Source organism: Onychomys torridus, chromosome 9, assembly GCF_903995425.1.
Source record: "Onychomys torridus chromosome 9, mOncTor1.1, whole genome shotgun sequence".
Taxonomy (NCBI): domain Eukaryota; kingdom Metazoa; phylum Chordata; class Mammalia; order Rodentia; family Cricetidae; genus Onychomys; species Onychomys torridus.
Window position 1 is genome coordinate 47,702,182 of NC_050451.1, and position 17,261 is coordinate 47,719,442.

At 43.3% G+C, this 17,261-nt stretch overlaps 1 protein-coding gene across 3 annotated transcripts in view; it reads left to right on the top strand.

Moving 5' to 3' along the window:
• The first annotated feature begins 210 nt into the window (after positions 1-210).
• The window catches only part of Rcbtb1 (RCC1 and BTB domain containing protein 1), a 36,629-nt gene continuing 19,578 nt past the window's right edge, over positions 211-17,261 (top strand). Inside the window, exons 1-4 of one of the 3 annotated variants that reach the window (XM_036199780.1) lie at positions 211-260; positions 12,938-13,005; positions 13,094-13,263; positions 13,593-13,743. In XM_036199780.1, the coding sequence (XP_036055673.1) occupies positions 13,138-13,263; positions 13,593-13,743 (277 nt within the window). In that variant the 5' untranslated portion in view covers positions 211-260; positions 12,938-13,005; positions 13,094-13,137. Of the gene's footprint in view, positions 261-440; positions 517-12,937; positions 13,006-13,093; positions 13,264-13,592; positions 13,744-17,261 lie in introns of those variants that run through there. The other 2 variants (XM_036199779.1, XM_036199782.1) reach the window with 2 other exon arrangements.

Below are 17,261 nucleotides of genomic sequence, written 5' to 3' on the forward strand. Positions count from 1 at the left end.
CTTTTCAGGCCTCAGTTTACCTGCTTAGCACGAGAAACGAAACGTGTCGAGGAGGCAGATCGCTTTGAGGATCCCGGCCTCTTGGTCCCCTGGGCTTAGGTGTCCAGGCTTCCCTCGGGTGCTTTGGATGCAGGGCAGGGCGGGGCGGAGAAGCACGTGTTCTGATAAACAGCGGCCCGGCACAGGCGGGGCGGGAGGAAGGCCACGACCCGCCGCCATGCTGGGGCGCCTTCGTGTTCCGGTTCTCCCAAGACAGAGAGGTAAGTCCTGGCCCGGGGCTACGCGTGCCTTCCTAACTCTGCGCCGCACCTCCGGCCTGGAACAACAACAAAAACACACACACAAAAACCCCAGGCTTCCGGAGGCAGAGGGCGCGCGCCGCCCGGGTGTCACGTGACGCGGCCCGCCCACGTGACCGGCGGCGCTTGCGCTCGCACCCGGGCTGCGGGCGGAGCCGGCGGCGGCGGCGGCGGCGAGGGGCTGGCGGATCGTGGGCCTGGCGGAGCGGCCTAGCAGGTAGAGCGGTGCCTGGCGGACGGGCGGACGGGCGGACGGGCGGACGGGCGGGCGGGGCCTGGCTAGGCGGCTGCGGGGTCTGCGCATCGGTCCCCTCCGAGGGCCGCGGGCACCGGGCACCGGGCGCGCTCCGCGGACTCCACACGCCGGGATTCTGGGTTGCGGGGACTTGAGCCAGGTGTGCGGTGAGCGGAGCAAATGGCGTTGCCCGCGGCCTGCCCCTGCTGGACGCTGCCTGCCCTCCTGGAGAGGACCATCGAGGCACGCGGCTTAGCGGTGGGAAGCTGTCTGCTGCGGAGCGTAGAAGCTGAGGGTTGCAGGTTTTTATAAGACAATAAATCTCGCTTGAAAAAGGAAAAACAAAGAACAAAAAACCAACTCACCGTCTCCCCTGCCTCTGCCCTGTTGTTGCGATGACTAAAGCTAGTCCGGAGGCAAAAATCTGAGATCCTGAGACTGCTGTGTGTTGTAGCGGGTGCTGTGTGATAGCATCAAAAGCAAGAAAGGCTGGCAGGCGTGAGAAGATGCTTGGACCCTGGGGAGTTTAGAGAATGCTTTAAATTCTAACTTCAACGTAAATCACAACTGTATTTAGCTTCTCTTCTCCTGGGGACTGGCTTTTAATCTATTGTGTGAATACCAGTTGAATTTATTAGTGCTTCTGGGCCGGTCTTTTTCTTTCCCCCTCTTAAAGGAAGAAGTGATGTGTTAATCTTTGAAGTGTTTCTTCTGTAAGTGGCTTTTATGGATTATGATCCAAAGGGTTAAGTACGTGAGTTACACGAATCTCAGAAAATATATAGAAGAAACCAAAGCTATGGAGCTTGTAGCTTAAAAATTTGTTTTGTTTTGTTTTTTTAAGATTGTCATTTGAGTGCCTGTGTGTTCCAGGAGCTGTGAAGTATGGGATCTTTATCTGAGAGTCATGAAATTGAAAGGTTCCTTCTGTATCCGGTACTTTAAAGAAGCATAGGAAACAAGGCTCAGGCCTTTCGTGAGTCCAGAGACCATCCAAGACATTGAGACACCTTTTCCCTCTTACTAGGTTCTATGGTTAAATTCTTAAAGTGTTACATGACCTTCTGTGTATTGAGGACTGTGATGAGAATTGCTTCACTTGAACTCGGGTTGATTTCCTGAGATGTCAGTTAATTATCTACTGTGCATTTGACTCACAGTATGGACTCAGTTTTAAAGTTTCCAAGCATACCTAGGCCACAGTGTGCAGTTTGTAAAAAGTTTCCAAGCAGAGAGTGGAGGAAACTTTAGAAAATGTTAATAAATATAAAGGAGAGTGTACATAATCTGTAATTTACTACCTAGAGAAGACATTTCGTATTTTGGGGTGTGAGTTCTGTTGACTTGTTAAGATTGGGAGATTTGAGGAGTTGCAGAGTTCACATAGATTTCAGATTGTAAGAGAAAGCCACTAGCAAATATTTGGGGAATGGAAGCTGCCAGAGTTCTACTTGACTCTAGAATTCAGATAGTTTGAGTAGCAGTGCAAATAACTAGACTGCTTTTGTGTCGGGGTAGTAGACACACCATAGTCGCAGATGGTAAGGTGTGAAATGACTTCAGGAAGTGCTGGGGTTCATTCAGGGAGGCCTTTCCTGGAACCTTCTCTGGCGTGCTAGGGGAGTCCATTGTTTGCAGAGGTGAGCGTTCCAAGTGTCCAGTTGTTTGCTGGGATAACTTTGTGATGGCACTAGAAGAAAAAGTTATGACTGTGGAGATGAAGTGTCCTTTCTCAAGATCAGTCGATCCTGGATGCAGCAAGGTGGAGGCGTCTCAGCGCCATCACTTACATCTGTGGGAATTTCCTTCTGGAGATACCTAGATCAGCCTCACTGCCCGCTTCTCTCCTCAGCTCGGCTTCATTTGAATCTAGGCAGGCCTTTGAAGAATGTTCCACCAGTTCTGGGTATGGCCCTTAAGAGGCATGGCGCCTTCAGCTTGCACTCTGGTGAAGGAAATCCCTTGACCACCTCGAGGCTGGTAAATTACTTGCTGAGAGCATTTCTGAGGTTGAGAGAGAGGATCTTGAGTTCAAGGCTATTGGGAGCTGTCAAGTGAGACCCTGTTTAAAAAATAGATAATTGAAACAACATAATCTCTTGTGCCTTAAGACCCTTGGTATCGATCTAGGCCACGTATAACTGAGTTAAACCCTGAACACAAGTTGTTGTCAACATGTCTAGTAGCAGGCTTTGGTGATAAATCTTTAAATCTTATTGTATACCACATAGAAATATACTGAATTAAAGTGAAGACGGTAACTGGCTAAATATAAAAACTAATTTTCTTCTGTGTCATTGGTTATTACTGATATGCATCTTGTCACTGGTCTTACATTAACTCTCCATATTACCCCAGTGATGAATGTGTGACTCCCCTGCAGATTGTCATTTGATGAAGCTTAGCATCGTGTGTATAGTTTAAGTCCTTGTGTTAGATCCGCCATGAACACTTGAGGGAGAAGGAATCTTGAGCAAACTCATTTCTGCAGTGTTTGACACAGGACTTTGAGCAAACAAAGTGTTAGCTTTCTTAGGGGTACTTTTGTCTCTACCTTGGAGAAAAATCCTCTGAGCAGCTTCTGGTTCCATTTTAGGCTAGAGCTTTAAAAAACAAAAACAAGACACACACACACACACACACACACACACACACACATACACACACACACACACACACACACACACAGAAAGAGAAACCTCTTTCCCAGAGAAGAAAATTCTGAGATCAGAACCTACCTCTAGACTGCAGAATCTAGAAACTCTGGTATCCAGTTTTTGGGCTCTGCCTCACCTGCTTTGTTTGTTTTTAGGACAACATCTCACTACATAGCCTTGGTTAGCCTGGAACTGGCTATGTAGACCAGGCTGGCCTTGAACTCATAGCGATCCTCCTGCCTCTGCCTCCTGAGTGCTGGGATTACAGAAAAGTATCCTTTATCATAATCCACCTCACAGGATGTGTTTTCTCCTAACCCTATAGCCACTTGAGCGTGGTTTGTTTCCCACGAGAGCACATGATTTCAGAAGTATTTCTTCACTTAACAGTGAGCTGTCAGAGTCTCTGTCCTAGAGTTGCCAGAAACTTCTGGGCAGTGAAATGAAAGCATCCCCCAGGGTGACGGACTGAAGAAATGCCTCCAGGGCCATTACTGCAGGTTATGCTTCAAGTCCAGTCATTTCTGCCTGTTAGGGAAGGGCAGCTATAGAACCTTCCATTCTGCTGTAAACAAATAATGAGTTTAACCAACCAAGTATGCAGAGTGTGGACATTGTCAGTGTTGGGAAATTCTAGGACAGTGTCATGCTGCCTTTAAGTGAAGGTGATCTTCAGTGACGTCTGTACAGGCGGCCTTAGCTGTGTATTCACAGATGTCGAGTCATGTCCAGATTCGGGGCCTGCTCTGCCTTCTGTTCTTCCAGTTCTGTAAGATGTTCTTGCAGCTGAGGCCGTGATAGAATTAGTGCTCAGCAAAATTGTGAAATTACGTTTTATTTGTAGCCCTTGTAACATTGAAGGCGAGGAGAAGTTTTAAGGTGTGTTTCTGTTCTCAAATGCTTGAGGCTGGTCTATCTTAGAGGCTTATCTGGACCTGAGCACCATACTGAGTGTCTAATCAGGAGGGATAGCCTCTCAGAATCCCAAAGCCCGCCAGAATAGGTATGGAAGAAGTTGCTACAGGTAGCATTTGGCTCTACAGTAAGCCAAAGGATTTCTTGACCTTACGTTGTAACATGGATGGATGATAGTTGCAAGATTATACTCCAGAATGTTTGCCCCAAACCCTAGAACCCTTTTATTTGAAAGTTTTCCTAGAATACAGATACAGTAAATTAAGAAATGGAGACAGTGACCGTATTGTTAAATCTTTATGTGAAGATGGGCACGTAGAGCTGGGCAGGGTGGTACATTCCTGTCATCCCAGTGTACAGAAGGCTGGCAGGAAAGGAAGGAAGCTAAAAGACGCTTGCTCTGAAGAGAATATGATGGTTTTTCCTAAGGAAGTGTGTCTACTTTATCATTGCTAGAACACGGAGCGTTTGACCTCTAAAATTTCATGACATATAAAGCTTCATATGACAGCTTTTCTGTGATAATTTTCCATAATTGTCACATTTTGCAGATTTAGCACATGATTGTGTCGCATGGATTTGCAAGCTGTCTCCCATCATTTGCTCAGCCCAGTATGGTTTTTGCATTTAAGGTTTTCTCTTGGTATCAGAATCCCTATCTGGCCTTTTGACCTTCAGAGGGCATCGGTCATGATTGTATTGCTCTTTATAGTGTTCTTAGCATTATCAGTATCTAGGGTAATTGTAGAGGAATTAGTTAGCTATACTATTCATTTGGTTCGCATTATTATTTTGTGTTGGGTTTTTTTGTGAGGCATCTTAGACTTTATTAGTAGCTCATAAACCACACAAAACTGAGTTTTGAAGCAGCTTAACTTCTTAAATTGATAACAAAAATCATGTCCCATTCCGTTTATAAACTAGAGACATTGCTGTTGGACTCAGCATGTATCTAAGTGCTTAATTAAACGCAATTTGAAATTTAGAGGTCCTGTGTATTTGACATTGTGGCTTCTAATAGTATAAGTCTGGCTATCAAGCCAATGCTGGGACGATTCAGCCTCTGGAGCCCTGTATTTTCACTGCCCAGCTATGGCCATGCTGGAGAATGTGGCAGACTCCTTCCTGCTCTCCAGATCACATTAGCTGGGTAAAATTTTGGTGCTGGCTGACTTGAAAGATCTGCTTTCTTTATTCTCTTTTCCTTTAGTGGCTTTCAAGTCAGCAGAAGAGCTGTTCAGAGGGACAAAGTCCTGTTGGTGACATCATTCCCTTTGTCCCAGATACATTCTGGTTAGTCAGAGAGGAGCCCTGAGGTCTATGAAAGACATACACTTATAGGTCAGCTGTAAATTCTTAGTATTTTTAAATATTGAGACTATTACTTCATCAGAAACAAACTTTCTAGACTATTGATCTCAATTTCCTGTTTTTCAAACTCTGTAACATTCAGATATGTTTGTGCCAGGTCAACAAAATAAAAATTTTCCCCATCTTGCCTTAATACTTGATTCCTAGGGGAAATAAAATAAATGGGCTCTTAAGAGGGCTCCGAGGATTGATTCACTGCCCCTTCAGCCATCTAGTTCTAAATGTAGATTTCTAAATTTGGAAGGTCTGTGTTTGTATTCCCTGAATTTACTTTCGAGAATATAAAACATAATCTTTCCTCTGTACGCCACAGGCTCTCTGAGAGCAGGCACCCTAGCTAGGACAAGCCATGGTGGGAAGTGGGTTATTGATCTGCAATGCTAATGGACAGAGACGGGGCAGGGTCTGTCTTCAGTGCCAAAGAACCACGTGGGTGAAAGGTGTTCAAACTCTTCCACCTCCGCCCAGCACTTCTCTCTTCTTCTCATTGTCTATTATCACCAAAAACATAGAAGCTAATTCAGGCAGAATATGTTGATGCTGGTGGTGAGAAAGCATTTCCTAGAAAAACACAGGTTAAGAAAAATAGCAAAAATTACTGTCTTAATTAAGCACTACAGGAATAGCTATTGAATGTGATGGACATATAATTAACCCTCGTGGTTGTGATTGTCGTTCGAACCCTGGGAAGACTCATCACCTTTGTAAGTTTATTGCATCTAGTTGTATTGCTGCAGTGCCAGAAAAGGTTTTTCTGCTGAAAAAGTCAAAGAAGTTATTTCTTTTAGAAATGTTCTATTGAATTTGTCTCTACTCTGTATTCAACATTCAAAATATAGAATTAATGAAGTATAATTGTACTTCAGCTGATGAATTTTTTTGGGATTGAAACCTTATGTTTAATTTTAATAACATATCCTTGGATTTACTGAAGGATTGATGTAAGCCTATTATTGCTTGGAGTTTTCTTGATGCAGGGATTCAAGTCTCCCAGGCTAGTGTCAGACTCACTCTGTAACCCAAGGAGAACCTTGAACTTGTGATCTTCCTGCCTCCACCTCTGGAATAGGGGGTGCTGAGATTACATGTGCATGTTACCATGCCTGACTTTATGTTGTGCTGCTATTGAACCCAGGCTTTTGTGTGTGCCAGACAAGCACTCTTGAGCAAGTGAACTGTATCTCAGCCATCAAATTACTGGATTTTTAAAAATTATGGTAAAATATATGTAACATTAAGCTTACATTTTAAACATTTTTAATTTTTAAGAATTTATTTTATGTATATGAATATTTTGCCTACATGTATGTATATGTGTGCCTGGTGCCTATACTCCAGATCCTCTGGACCTCGATTGACAAGTAGTTGTGAGCCTCCATGTGGGTGCTGGGAACCAAACCCTGATCTCTGCAAAAGCAGCTAATGCTCCTAATTTTTGAGCTCTCTCCAGCTCTGTATCATTTTTAACATTTGTAAATGTCTAGTGGCATTAAGTACATTGGTAATTTTCTTCAGTTACCCCTTCATTCATCTCTAGAACTTTATCGTCTCAAATTAAAACTGTACACACGGAACAATAACCGTCCCTCCTATTTCTTCTGGTGCTCAGTCCTTGGCAACCACTGTTCTTTCTTCCATTCTCTTATTTGTTTGTTTTTAAAACAATGCAGCCCTGGCTGTCCTGGAACTCGCTCTGTAGACCAGGCTGCCCTTGAACTCACAGAGCTCCTCCTGCCTCTGCCTCCTGTTTTGAGTATTCTAGGTACCTCACAGTGGAGTCACTTATTTGCCCTGTGTGATTAGCCTGTTTCATAGCACACAGTAACTGCAGAGTTCATCGTTGGTGCAGCATGTTCAGAATTTCTTCCCTAAGGTGTATGGGTAGGTCACATTTTCTGTATCTGTTCGCCTGTCAGATAACATTGCGTCCACTGCTACACAGCAGAGTTTGTGCTTTTAATTCTGTTGGCTATCCCGGAAGTGAAATTGTTAGATCACATTGCATTTGTTTGAAGAACTGCTATACTATCCTCCTTAGTGGCTGTGCCATCTTACAGTCCCACTCATTTCTCCCCCCACTCTCCGCCCTCCGTCTGCAGGCTGCTGAGTGCTGAGATGACAGGCATCCACCACACTGCCCAGCTTCCTATTCCTACCTTGTACGTTTTTGCTTTTCAAATGTTTTACATAATTTTAGAGATGTTAGGGTCAGGGCAATGGCTCTGCAGGTGAAAGCACTTCCTGTGCAAGCCTGGTGACCCAGATTCGATCCTTGGCACTCAAGGAAGAGTGAGAGAAGCAGTCCCACAAAGCCTTCCTCAGACTTCCTTCCACACGTGCACCCCCACACAGTGCAAACTACATACGATAATATTAGTAATGCAATTTTTAAATGGTAGATTTGTGTTGTGTGTGTTCTGGTGTGTGCGCGTGTGCATTTGGAAGCCAGAGATCAATTTTGGGTATCGTCCTGCAATACTCTTCACCATTTTGCATTTTTTGAGCCAAAGTCTGTCGCTGAACAAGCATAACAATCACTTCACCACTTGCCCCCAACTCTCAACTTTATAAAATGTTGTCTAAAAAGTCTACTATTGTAGGTTGTAAACCTAAGACAGGAATAAATCTTAAAATTCTTAAAGAATTGGAGACTAAAACAATACTGCTGTGGGATGTCTTTCTGTATGCTGTGAATATGTGTGGCTCCCATTGGATAATAAACAAAGCTGCATTGGCCTATGGCAGGGCAGGATGGAGCCAGGCAGGAAATCCAAAAGATGACATATGGGGAAGGGAGTGCACGCCACACACCATGGAGATCAGAGTACAACTTTCGAGTTGTTCTCATCTACATTTATGTGGATTCCAGGAATTGAACTCAGGTCACTAGGCTTGCATGGCAAATGCCTTTACCTTCTGAACCATTTTGCTGACCCTAAAACATTTATTTTTATTGGTCAGAAAGTATTGAAGAAATCTGAGGATATATATTTAAAATATAAAGAAAATGTCGGGGGCTGGAGAGATGGCTCAGAGCACCGACTGCTCTTCCAGAGGTCCTGAGTTCAATTCCCAGCAACCACATGGTGGCTCACAACCATCTGTAATGAGATCTGGCGCCCTCTTCTGTATACATAATAAACAAATAAATAAATCTTTAAAAAAAGAAAATGTCACCTGTAACTTCTAGAGATACCTGTTAGCCTTTTTCTGTGTGTTTCAAAATTGTAATTATACAGTATATAGTACTTGGTAACATAGCTATTAAACCTCCCAGGTACTTTTTGTGCTTTTGTTTGGATTTTATTTTGGACTTGACTAAGCACATAGCTTGACTCTGTAAGGTTTTCTTTAGCGTCTTTCCTTGTGCTGTCTCCTTAGGAGTAGCTTTGGTTTGTAGCTTGCAGAATAGCATGAGGAGGGACAGCATTGGAGTATGTGTCTGAGGAAACACGGCCTTACATTTTGAACACGTAACACAGCACATGCCTGTTGGAGGCTGGCTGAGTGGGCCAGTGTCTGTTAGCAGTGTCTCTCAGCACTTCAGTAGAAGCACTTCATATCTTACTATGTGAAGCATCAGAGTTATTCTACAGCCTTTGTGATGATGATTTAAGTGAAGTTGAATTGAACTATATTGATAGTCTTTTAAAATGAGGCTGGGAGCGGCTGGAGCATCGGCTCAGCACTTAGGAGCATGTACTGATCTTAGAGAGGACACCGGTTCATTTCCCAGCATCCACATCAGGTGGCCTACAGTTACCTGTAACTGGAATTCCAGGGGCATCCTAGACCTCTTGCCTCCATGGGTACCTACATTCACATGCACATTCACACACACATGCAATTTTAAAAATAATAAAAGTAAGTCTGTACAATGGGACTTGGGAGACAGCTCAGTAGGTAAAGTGCTTTGCTGTGCAAGCATGAGTTCATAGCATGTAAAGAGCAGAAGTGTTGGCCTGTGATCCTAGTGCCAGGAGGTGGAACAGATGGATCCTGGAGGCTTGCTTCAGGTAGGCTAGCCAATCAGTGAGAGACAGTCTCAGAAAATAAGATAGAGACACTTGACCATGACCTCTGGCCTCCACGTGCACATGCATGGATGTGTGCTCCCACATATGTATGCTTACTTTCCACACACCCCTATAAGTAAATTAATATAATTATATGATTACATAATTAATACCCCATTAGCAAATCTGTCAATATTTGTGTTTCTTGTTTGGGCCTGCCTAATATTGCTCTTTTATGATAGACAATGGTCTTGTTAGCCAGACTCCTCTTAAAGACAGAATCTGCTTGACCCAGTACACTGACTTTCATGCATTCAAGAAATCCCCCATAGCATGTTCTTTATATATTGAACATGAATTACACAGCTTTAGAGCTGGAACAGATTTTTGAGAAACCAAAGCTCAGAAAGATAAAAGCATATCACAGTGGCTAGCTAAATGTAAATGTGGGCCTAAAGCACAGGCCTCACACAGGAGGCTCAGCAAGACCACTGGTTGTACTTTTCCTTGAGTGGTAGGGTATGCCTGTGGAGATGTCTGAACTGTTTCTTATATTGGCTCCTAAAATACCAGCCTTTGGAGAAGTGCCTTGTAAAATAAAGCTCCAGCTAATTTAGCCACATGCAAACTCAGCTCATAAAATTAACCCTCATTTAGAAGGTGAGCTTGGTCTTGAAGGAAATTGCCAAGCCCTGAAGGCAGAGTTGCCTGTCTCAAGAGTAATTGTATCATTGGAAGCTAAGTAGTTTTGAATGGTAATATCCCTTTGTGCTGTGATTTTTGAAAAGTGGAGTGAATCATTTTCCCACTATCCCCCTTGGCATTGGCACACCTGGTGTGTGTGTGTGTGTGTGTGTGTGTGTGTGTGTGTGTGTGTGTAAGAGAGAGAGAGAGAGAGAGAGATCAAAATTATTCTACAGCCTTTGTGGTGATGATGTAAGTGACGTTTAATTGAACTATGTTGATATTTGTGTGTGTGAGAGAGAGACAGACAGACAGACATCCTAGGCTGAGCTCAAAAATCATTGTGTAGGTGAGGATGACTTTGACTGTGTGATTCTGCCTTCATTTCTATAGTGTTGGGATTACAAGGACTAAACCTAGGGCTTTGTGCTTGCTTGGAAAACACTCTTATCAACTGAGCTCTAGTCCACAACCTATGAGTCTCGGCATTTAAAAAATTTTAATTACATTTTTAAAAATTTTGTATGGCTATCTATATGTAGATGTGAATGTGCCATGGTGTGGACATGGAGGGCATAGGACAGCTTTGGAAGTTGGTTCTATCCTTCTACCATATGGGTCTTGTGGATTGAACTCAGGTCCTCAGGCTTGGCATAGGTGAACAGTTTTGACCAGTCATTGCCAGTTTTGCTGACCCTGAGTCTTATGTTTTCAATGAGTTGTATATCATAAAATTTGAATGGTAAAGACAAATTCTGTGTTTTGTATTCTAGAAGGAAAAAGTGCTTCTGAATAGTCTTGAAACAGGAATCTGCTTGGAGGCAGTTACGTCACAGTGGCTTCTGCCCCATTTGTTGTGTAAAAGGTGCAAACCTGACATTTTGGGGACATCTCTTCCTGCTTGCTCCTCCTCTCTTCTCTTTCTTTCCTTCCTCCTCTTCCCAGTCCCCCGTCTCTGTTTCTGTCTTTTGAGATAATCTTACCCTACTTATAAGTCAAGGGTAAAAGATGTCATTCTACATTTGCGATGACTTATAAAGGGCAGTTTGAAACAGTTGTCAGGGTAAAACAGTTATCAGACCCAGCCCAGCAATTTCATTTTTAGGAATTTATTTTAGAAATTTATGTATAAAATAAACATTTACTCAGTGATGCATGTGAGCAGTGCTTTCAGTGTTCCAGAATAAAGCTACCAATTATTTTCATGTGTATTAGTAAGAGGCAAGTAAATTGTTACATCGGTGTAATGGAACACCTTAGAACTGCTGAAGAGATGTGGCTCTCCCAGTGCTAACTGGGAGCAATTTCCACTAGTAAGAAGGGGGTAAGGGGGACACTTGTGTTTTGTTCTGAAACTTACATGCCATGTGTGCACACACATACCATACATGCACTCACACACTCACTATACTCGTGGGTATTCATTACCCCTGGAAGGAATTGCAAACCACTGATAATAGTGATTGTTTTCACCAAAAAGGAAGACAGCTTCCCAATAGTCTTCTGTACCATTTGGAACACTTTTACTGTGCTTATGTGTTTTTACCTTCCCCCATATCCTTAAGAGTGCTTAAGCATCATTACAAGTCTCTGACTGCAGTGACAGACACCTCTAGTGATGTTCTGTGGTGCTCACCCCTCATTGAATGTGTTATGATGTTTAGAGCTAATAAGCCTCTGATCCCTATGCAGGTTGGTGCTGTTGGGAGTAGTCTCTGGATGGTAGGAGCTGAGGCATTGGCTGGTGTGCTGAAGCCCCAGAGCTCTCTCAGAGAATGTGTTAAGTAGGGAGGTGTTAGAGCAGGAAGGACTGTGTTTAAAGAGCAGAGGGTGAGAGGTGGGAACTTGAGCAGTTTGGGTCCTCATTAGGAGAGGCTGGTTGTGTTCTGTTTGCAGAGGTGAGAGCCGAAGTGGATATTCACCAGCATGATGGGGGTTTGTATTTGCACAGACCCCCCCAATATCCCCACCCCTTCTTTTCAGCCTTGCAGAAATAAGAGCCCCACCCAGGATTCTTTGCATAAAACTCCATAAACAGAATCATATCTGCTTCATGGAGGGCACCATTTAAGCTAACCAAGCCTGGCCTCAAGTTCAGAGTCATCAGTTCAACGCCCAGATTGGAGTAAACTGTCTTCTCTTATTAAATGTGAGGTGATAGCTGTGTGTCAATATGTAGACAGTTTCAGTCAGCTCCTCTTGCAGCTTTACCTACTCCCGGCTTTCTGAGGGATAACACATTCTTGGCATGAAGCAATGGCTCTGTGTGGCAGGGGTTTTCTGTAAGGAATGAGTTTTTCAGGTATCCTGCAGGGGTTTGGGCATGTGTGAATGGAGGCGGAGATAATGTTTCTGATTTTTCTAATTCGTTCCCTCTCCTGGTTAAACAAGTTAGGATTGTGATTTTTTTTTTTTTTTTTTTTTTTTTTTGGTCTTGTTTTTTGAGACAGTTTCTTTCTGTTATATAGTTCTGGCTGTATTAGAACTTGCTATATAGCCCAGGCTGTCCTCATACTCACAGAGATCCACCTACCTCTGCCTCCAGAGTGCTGGGATTAAAGGCATGTACCACCATGCCTGGTTTAGTACTGTAATTTTTATCTGAATCCCTCAGTGAAATATCCTTAGGAGAGTCCAGACCCATGTAGGTAACCGGCTTTCTCTTTGTTAGATACTAACATGTGCATATGCATAACAGTTTGTCTGCTAGTATTTAGCAAGAGAAACTCCTGGTTCTAGTATGCTATGTTCTCATTTCAGGGAGAGGCTTGGTTTTGAAAACCAAAGGATTAGACACGCTGGGGAAGTAATGTCCCATTTCCATAAAGGTAGGTCGATTTTTCTGGGATTATCTTTTGGTAGCTGTTATTAATAATACTTGTTAAAACTGGCTTAGTAACTTTTTTTCCCTTGCAGCAGAGATGTCAGCTTATTTATAGGAACCACCCAAAGTCAGAATCATGGTGGATGTAGGCAAGTGGCCAATCTTCACTCTGCTCTCACCCCAGGAAACTGCATCGATCAGGAAAGCATGTGTCTTTGGTACCTCTGCCAATGAGGCAATCTATGTCACTGATAATGATGAGGTAAGACTGGAAACTGGAGTTTAGTTTGGGGGCCTGTTTGGGGGTTGGACTTGAAACTCTATAGTTTGAAGGCTGAAAATAGGTTTGGGGTAAAGAGAACCTGAAATCCAGGAAGAGTATCTTTGATATGTTTTAATGCTTCTGCTTTATAGTATAGACTAATACTGCAAAGCCAGAGTATTCTCAGCAGAGGCTGAAGATTTCCTAGGACCTTTAGTAGTCTCTTCTTGCCACCTGGGCTCATAGACTTGAGCGTATCTTATTTTCTGAGCAGGGAAAGGAGTGTGGTTTCAAGTCAAGTAACTTAGGCAAATGTATTTGTTCTCTAGGTCTTCGTGTTTGGACTGAACTATAGTAACTGTCTAGGAACTGGAGATAACCAGAGCACTCTGGTGCCCAAGAAACTAGAAGCCTTGTGTGGAAAAAAGATCAAAAGCCTTAGTTACGGGAGTGGCCCCCATGTCCTCCTCAGCACTGAAGGTAAAGAGGGAAAACTCTGGCTTTGGGGTTTGTGCGTAATTGAGCAGTTAATTCTGAGCCAAGGAAAAGAGAGTGCTGTATCAAGTAACTTCGGATTGTTCTTTTTTTCTGGGCGAGTATACCAGGAAGGTAGAACTTAAGACACTTGAGGAGAACTGAATAGCAGCAGTGTGCCTTGTACACAGACAGTCTCTATGTCCTTGGACTTCCAGTGTAAATTGCAGAAGGCTGGAAAAGTCAACGGATGTGGTTCTTCCAGTCTGATTTTTCAGTGGATGTGTGGACACAGGGTAACTTTGAGAGGGTTTCTTTTATATATTTTTAATTGATATTTATTATTATTTGAACTATATAGTGTATGCAGTGTAGGGGATGTGCATATTAGCACAGGGCCTTCAGAAGACAGAGGTGTTAGATCTCATGGAGCTAGAGTTACAGGTGATTGTGAGCCATCTGATGTGGGCGCTGGGAACTGAACTTTGGTCCTGAAAGAGCAGCAGTACATGCTGTTAACCATGGAGCCATCACTCCAGCCCTCTTTGGTATATTTTCATAAATGCACATAATCTGGGTTTTCTCCTTTGTGTAGTTCTTGAATCTTGAATCCAGATATCTTACTTTATTCTGGAGAACATCTATATGGGTGCCATATTGAAGGGATAGGAGAAGTAGACAGATTCTTGTCCTTTTGACTGTCCTTTACCAAGGTCACCAAAGAAGCATAGGTACTCTCCTTTGGTAATTATCTGTACTGTGAGCAAGCAGCGCCCTGAAAGTTTGTTATGTGTAACTTTGAGTTTTAGGTCTTTTATCCCTTGGAGAGGTCCTCCGATTTTGTTAGATGGTCCTGTAGTGCAGCCTTTGGGAGATGATTGCATCTCTGCTTTGTGTGTCTGTACTAGGGAACCTCAGTTTCCCTGGATGCTGCCTCAGCCTCTGTGTCGGCCTTGGGGTCTGCTTTCCCATGCAGGAGTCTGACTGGGTTGAGCATCCTGAGGCAGCTCTGTCCCAACTGTCCTCATTTGATCGCCACCACTCTGGTCCTTTGAGCTGAGCTTCTACCAGCTGGTTCCCTCTTACCCATCATGGCCTAAGGGTTTCTTTAAAGTTGTGACTTTTGGAAGCTGTCATAATCCTTTTGGAATTATGCTATAGTCTAAACAATATGTTTTAGGTATCTTGAGTATTAAATTTAGTATACAAATAATTAGGGCTTGGTGAGAAATATTTTCTTTGTATATTTATTTTTGATCTTTACAGTATATTTTATACAGTATATAATAAGCATACTATATATTGTGTGCCATATGTATGATTAATTACTATATCTATATTATGTGTGTTATAACCAATCAAATCATTTTTAAAACTTTGTGTACATGTATGTCCATGTTTGAGGACAGGTAGGTGTAGAGTGTGTGTGTGTGAGTGTGTGTGTGTGTGTGTGTGTGTGTGTGTGTGTGTGTGTGTGTGTTGCTAGGGATTGAACTACTGTTTAGAAGGAACCACTTGAACTCTTTAGGTGTTTCTCCTATCTCTGCCTTCCATCTGCCTTCCATCCCCTTGTAGCGCCGAGATTACAGGTATGTGCCATCACATCCACCTTTTTTTTTTTTTTTTTTAATGTGGTTTTCAGGATTGTGCAGCATGGGCTTTTGCCCACTGAGCCATTTGGCCAGCCCACTTCCTTTCCTATTTTTAAAGTAAGGTACTTACGCTTCTACATCTGGGTTTCTAATCTTCGATATTTTCTTTAACTTTGTATTGTGGCAGATAGAATTTAGCTCTTTGGCCTCTGCCTTTCTTGCCTTTAGCTTTTAAACACATGGGTACTACCATTTTGATTAAATTAGTATTGATGTTTTCATTATTGGGTGCTGTGTAAGTATTATTTATAGCAGAGCTTTTCCCTTCTTGCGTGACCCCCACCCTCACTTCCTGAGGCTGATAATTACTTTGAACGTTCTCACTTACTGACACCTGTATACATCCATCATTAACATGTGTCCAGCAGTTTTACAGACTAGCACATCTCAGATGATCTCTGGGGCCCCCGTCTCCCCTGGAACTGTTAAACTTGACTGGCTACACTCTCAGGCTTCCTCAACAGCTGCCAGTCCCAAACTTCTCTTCACTGTCATACCCAAAGTCTCTTCACTTTATCCTTTCTAGTCCGTGTGTGTGTGTGTGTGTGTGTGTGTGTGTGTGTGTGTGTGTCCAATGTCCTTTCTAGTCCCTGTGTGTGTGTGTGTGTGTGTGTGTCCAATGTCCTTTCTAGTCCCTATTTGTGTGTGTGTGTGTGTGTGTGTGTGTGTGTGTGTCCCCAATGTCACCCTTCTTGGATTCTACCCTCATCTGGGAAACACATTCTCGAGACACTTTCCAAGAAAGGGATCCGAGAGAAATCTGTGAGCCTCTGTCTTAGTGTCCTTATTTCACTCTCAGTGATGTGACTCAGTGGTTTGGGTGACATCAGAATTCTAGGTGAGTGGCTGTTTTCTCATTATTTTTAAGTCATGGTACTTTTTAAGATTTGGTATGAACACAATTCCTTTTTGACTCCGCTCTTCCTGCGTGTGCTTGAGTGCATACCTGTGTGTGCACATGTGGAGGCTGAGGCCAATGCTATCTGTTCCTCTCCACCTGTATCATTGAGACAGGGTCTCTCGATGAACCTGGAGTTCATCCGTTGACTAGATTGGTTGTCCAGTGAGCCCCTGAGGTCCTCCTGTTCTGCCTCCCAGCTCTGCGATCACTGTGCATGCCGTCAGGCCCTGTTGTTTACACATGCCAGAGGCTTGAACTCAGTTTCTCACGTTTGTGCCACAAGCGCTTTGCCCATAGAGCCATCAGTCTCCTCAGCCCCGATCTCAACATTACACAGAGATCTTTGTCTTTATTCCAGATATTGTGGAAGAGTCAGGCTGCTCTGGAGAGGGTACCTTTCAGCTTATTAGTCACCTGTAGGTCCTGCCCTCATTTCTAAAAAACATTTGGAATTTTTCTTATATGAAAGAGATTCTGATCTAATTTTCTTAATTTTCTTTCTTATATATGTTCTGGAAAATTAACTTACTAAAACCATGTGTAAATAAATTTTACTTATACCCATGTTTGTGCATGAGTGTGTGTGTGTGTGTGTGTGTGTGTGTGTGTGTGTGTGTGTGCGCGTGCCCCAAGACCTCCCTCAATTCCTGCAGCACCACACAGCCAAGTCCCAACTAGTGATGACAGGAGAGCCACATCATATCCTTGCTGTAACTCTCTTATAACTGATGGCACATCTTCTTGGGAACTTAGGGCTGCAGTTGGTTCTGTGCCCACTTCCCCTTTTGCAGATGGTGATGGATGGATGCCTTTTCTGGTTTGCTTTGTTAGTTATAGTATCTGTTTTCTCTCTCCAAAGCTTTTGTCTCATGTAGCCTAGGTTGTCCTCAAATGCATTGTGTAGCCAAGACTGACCATCAGCTCAAGATCCTCTTGTGCTACTGCAAGAGTCCAATAGACAGAAGCCTATT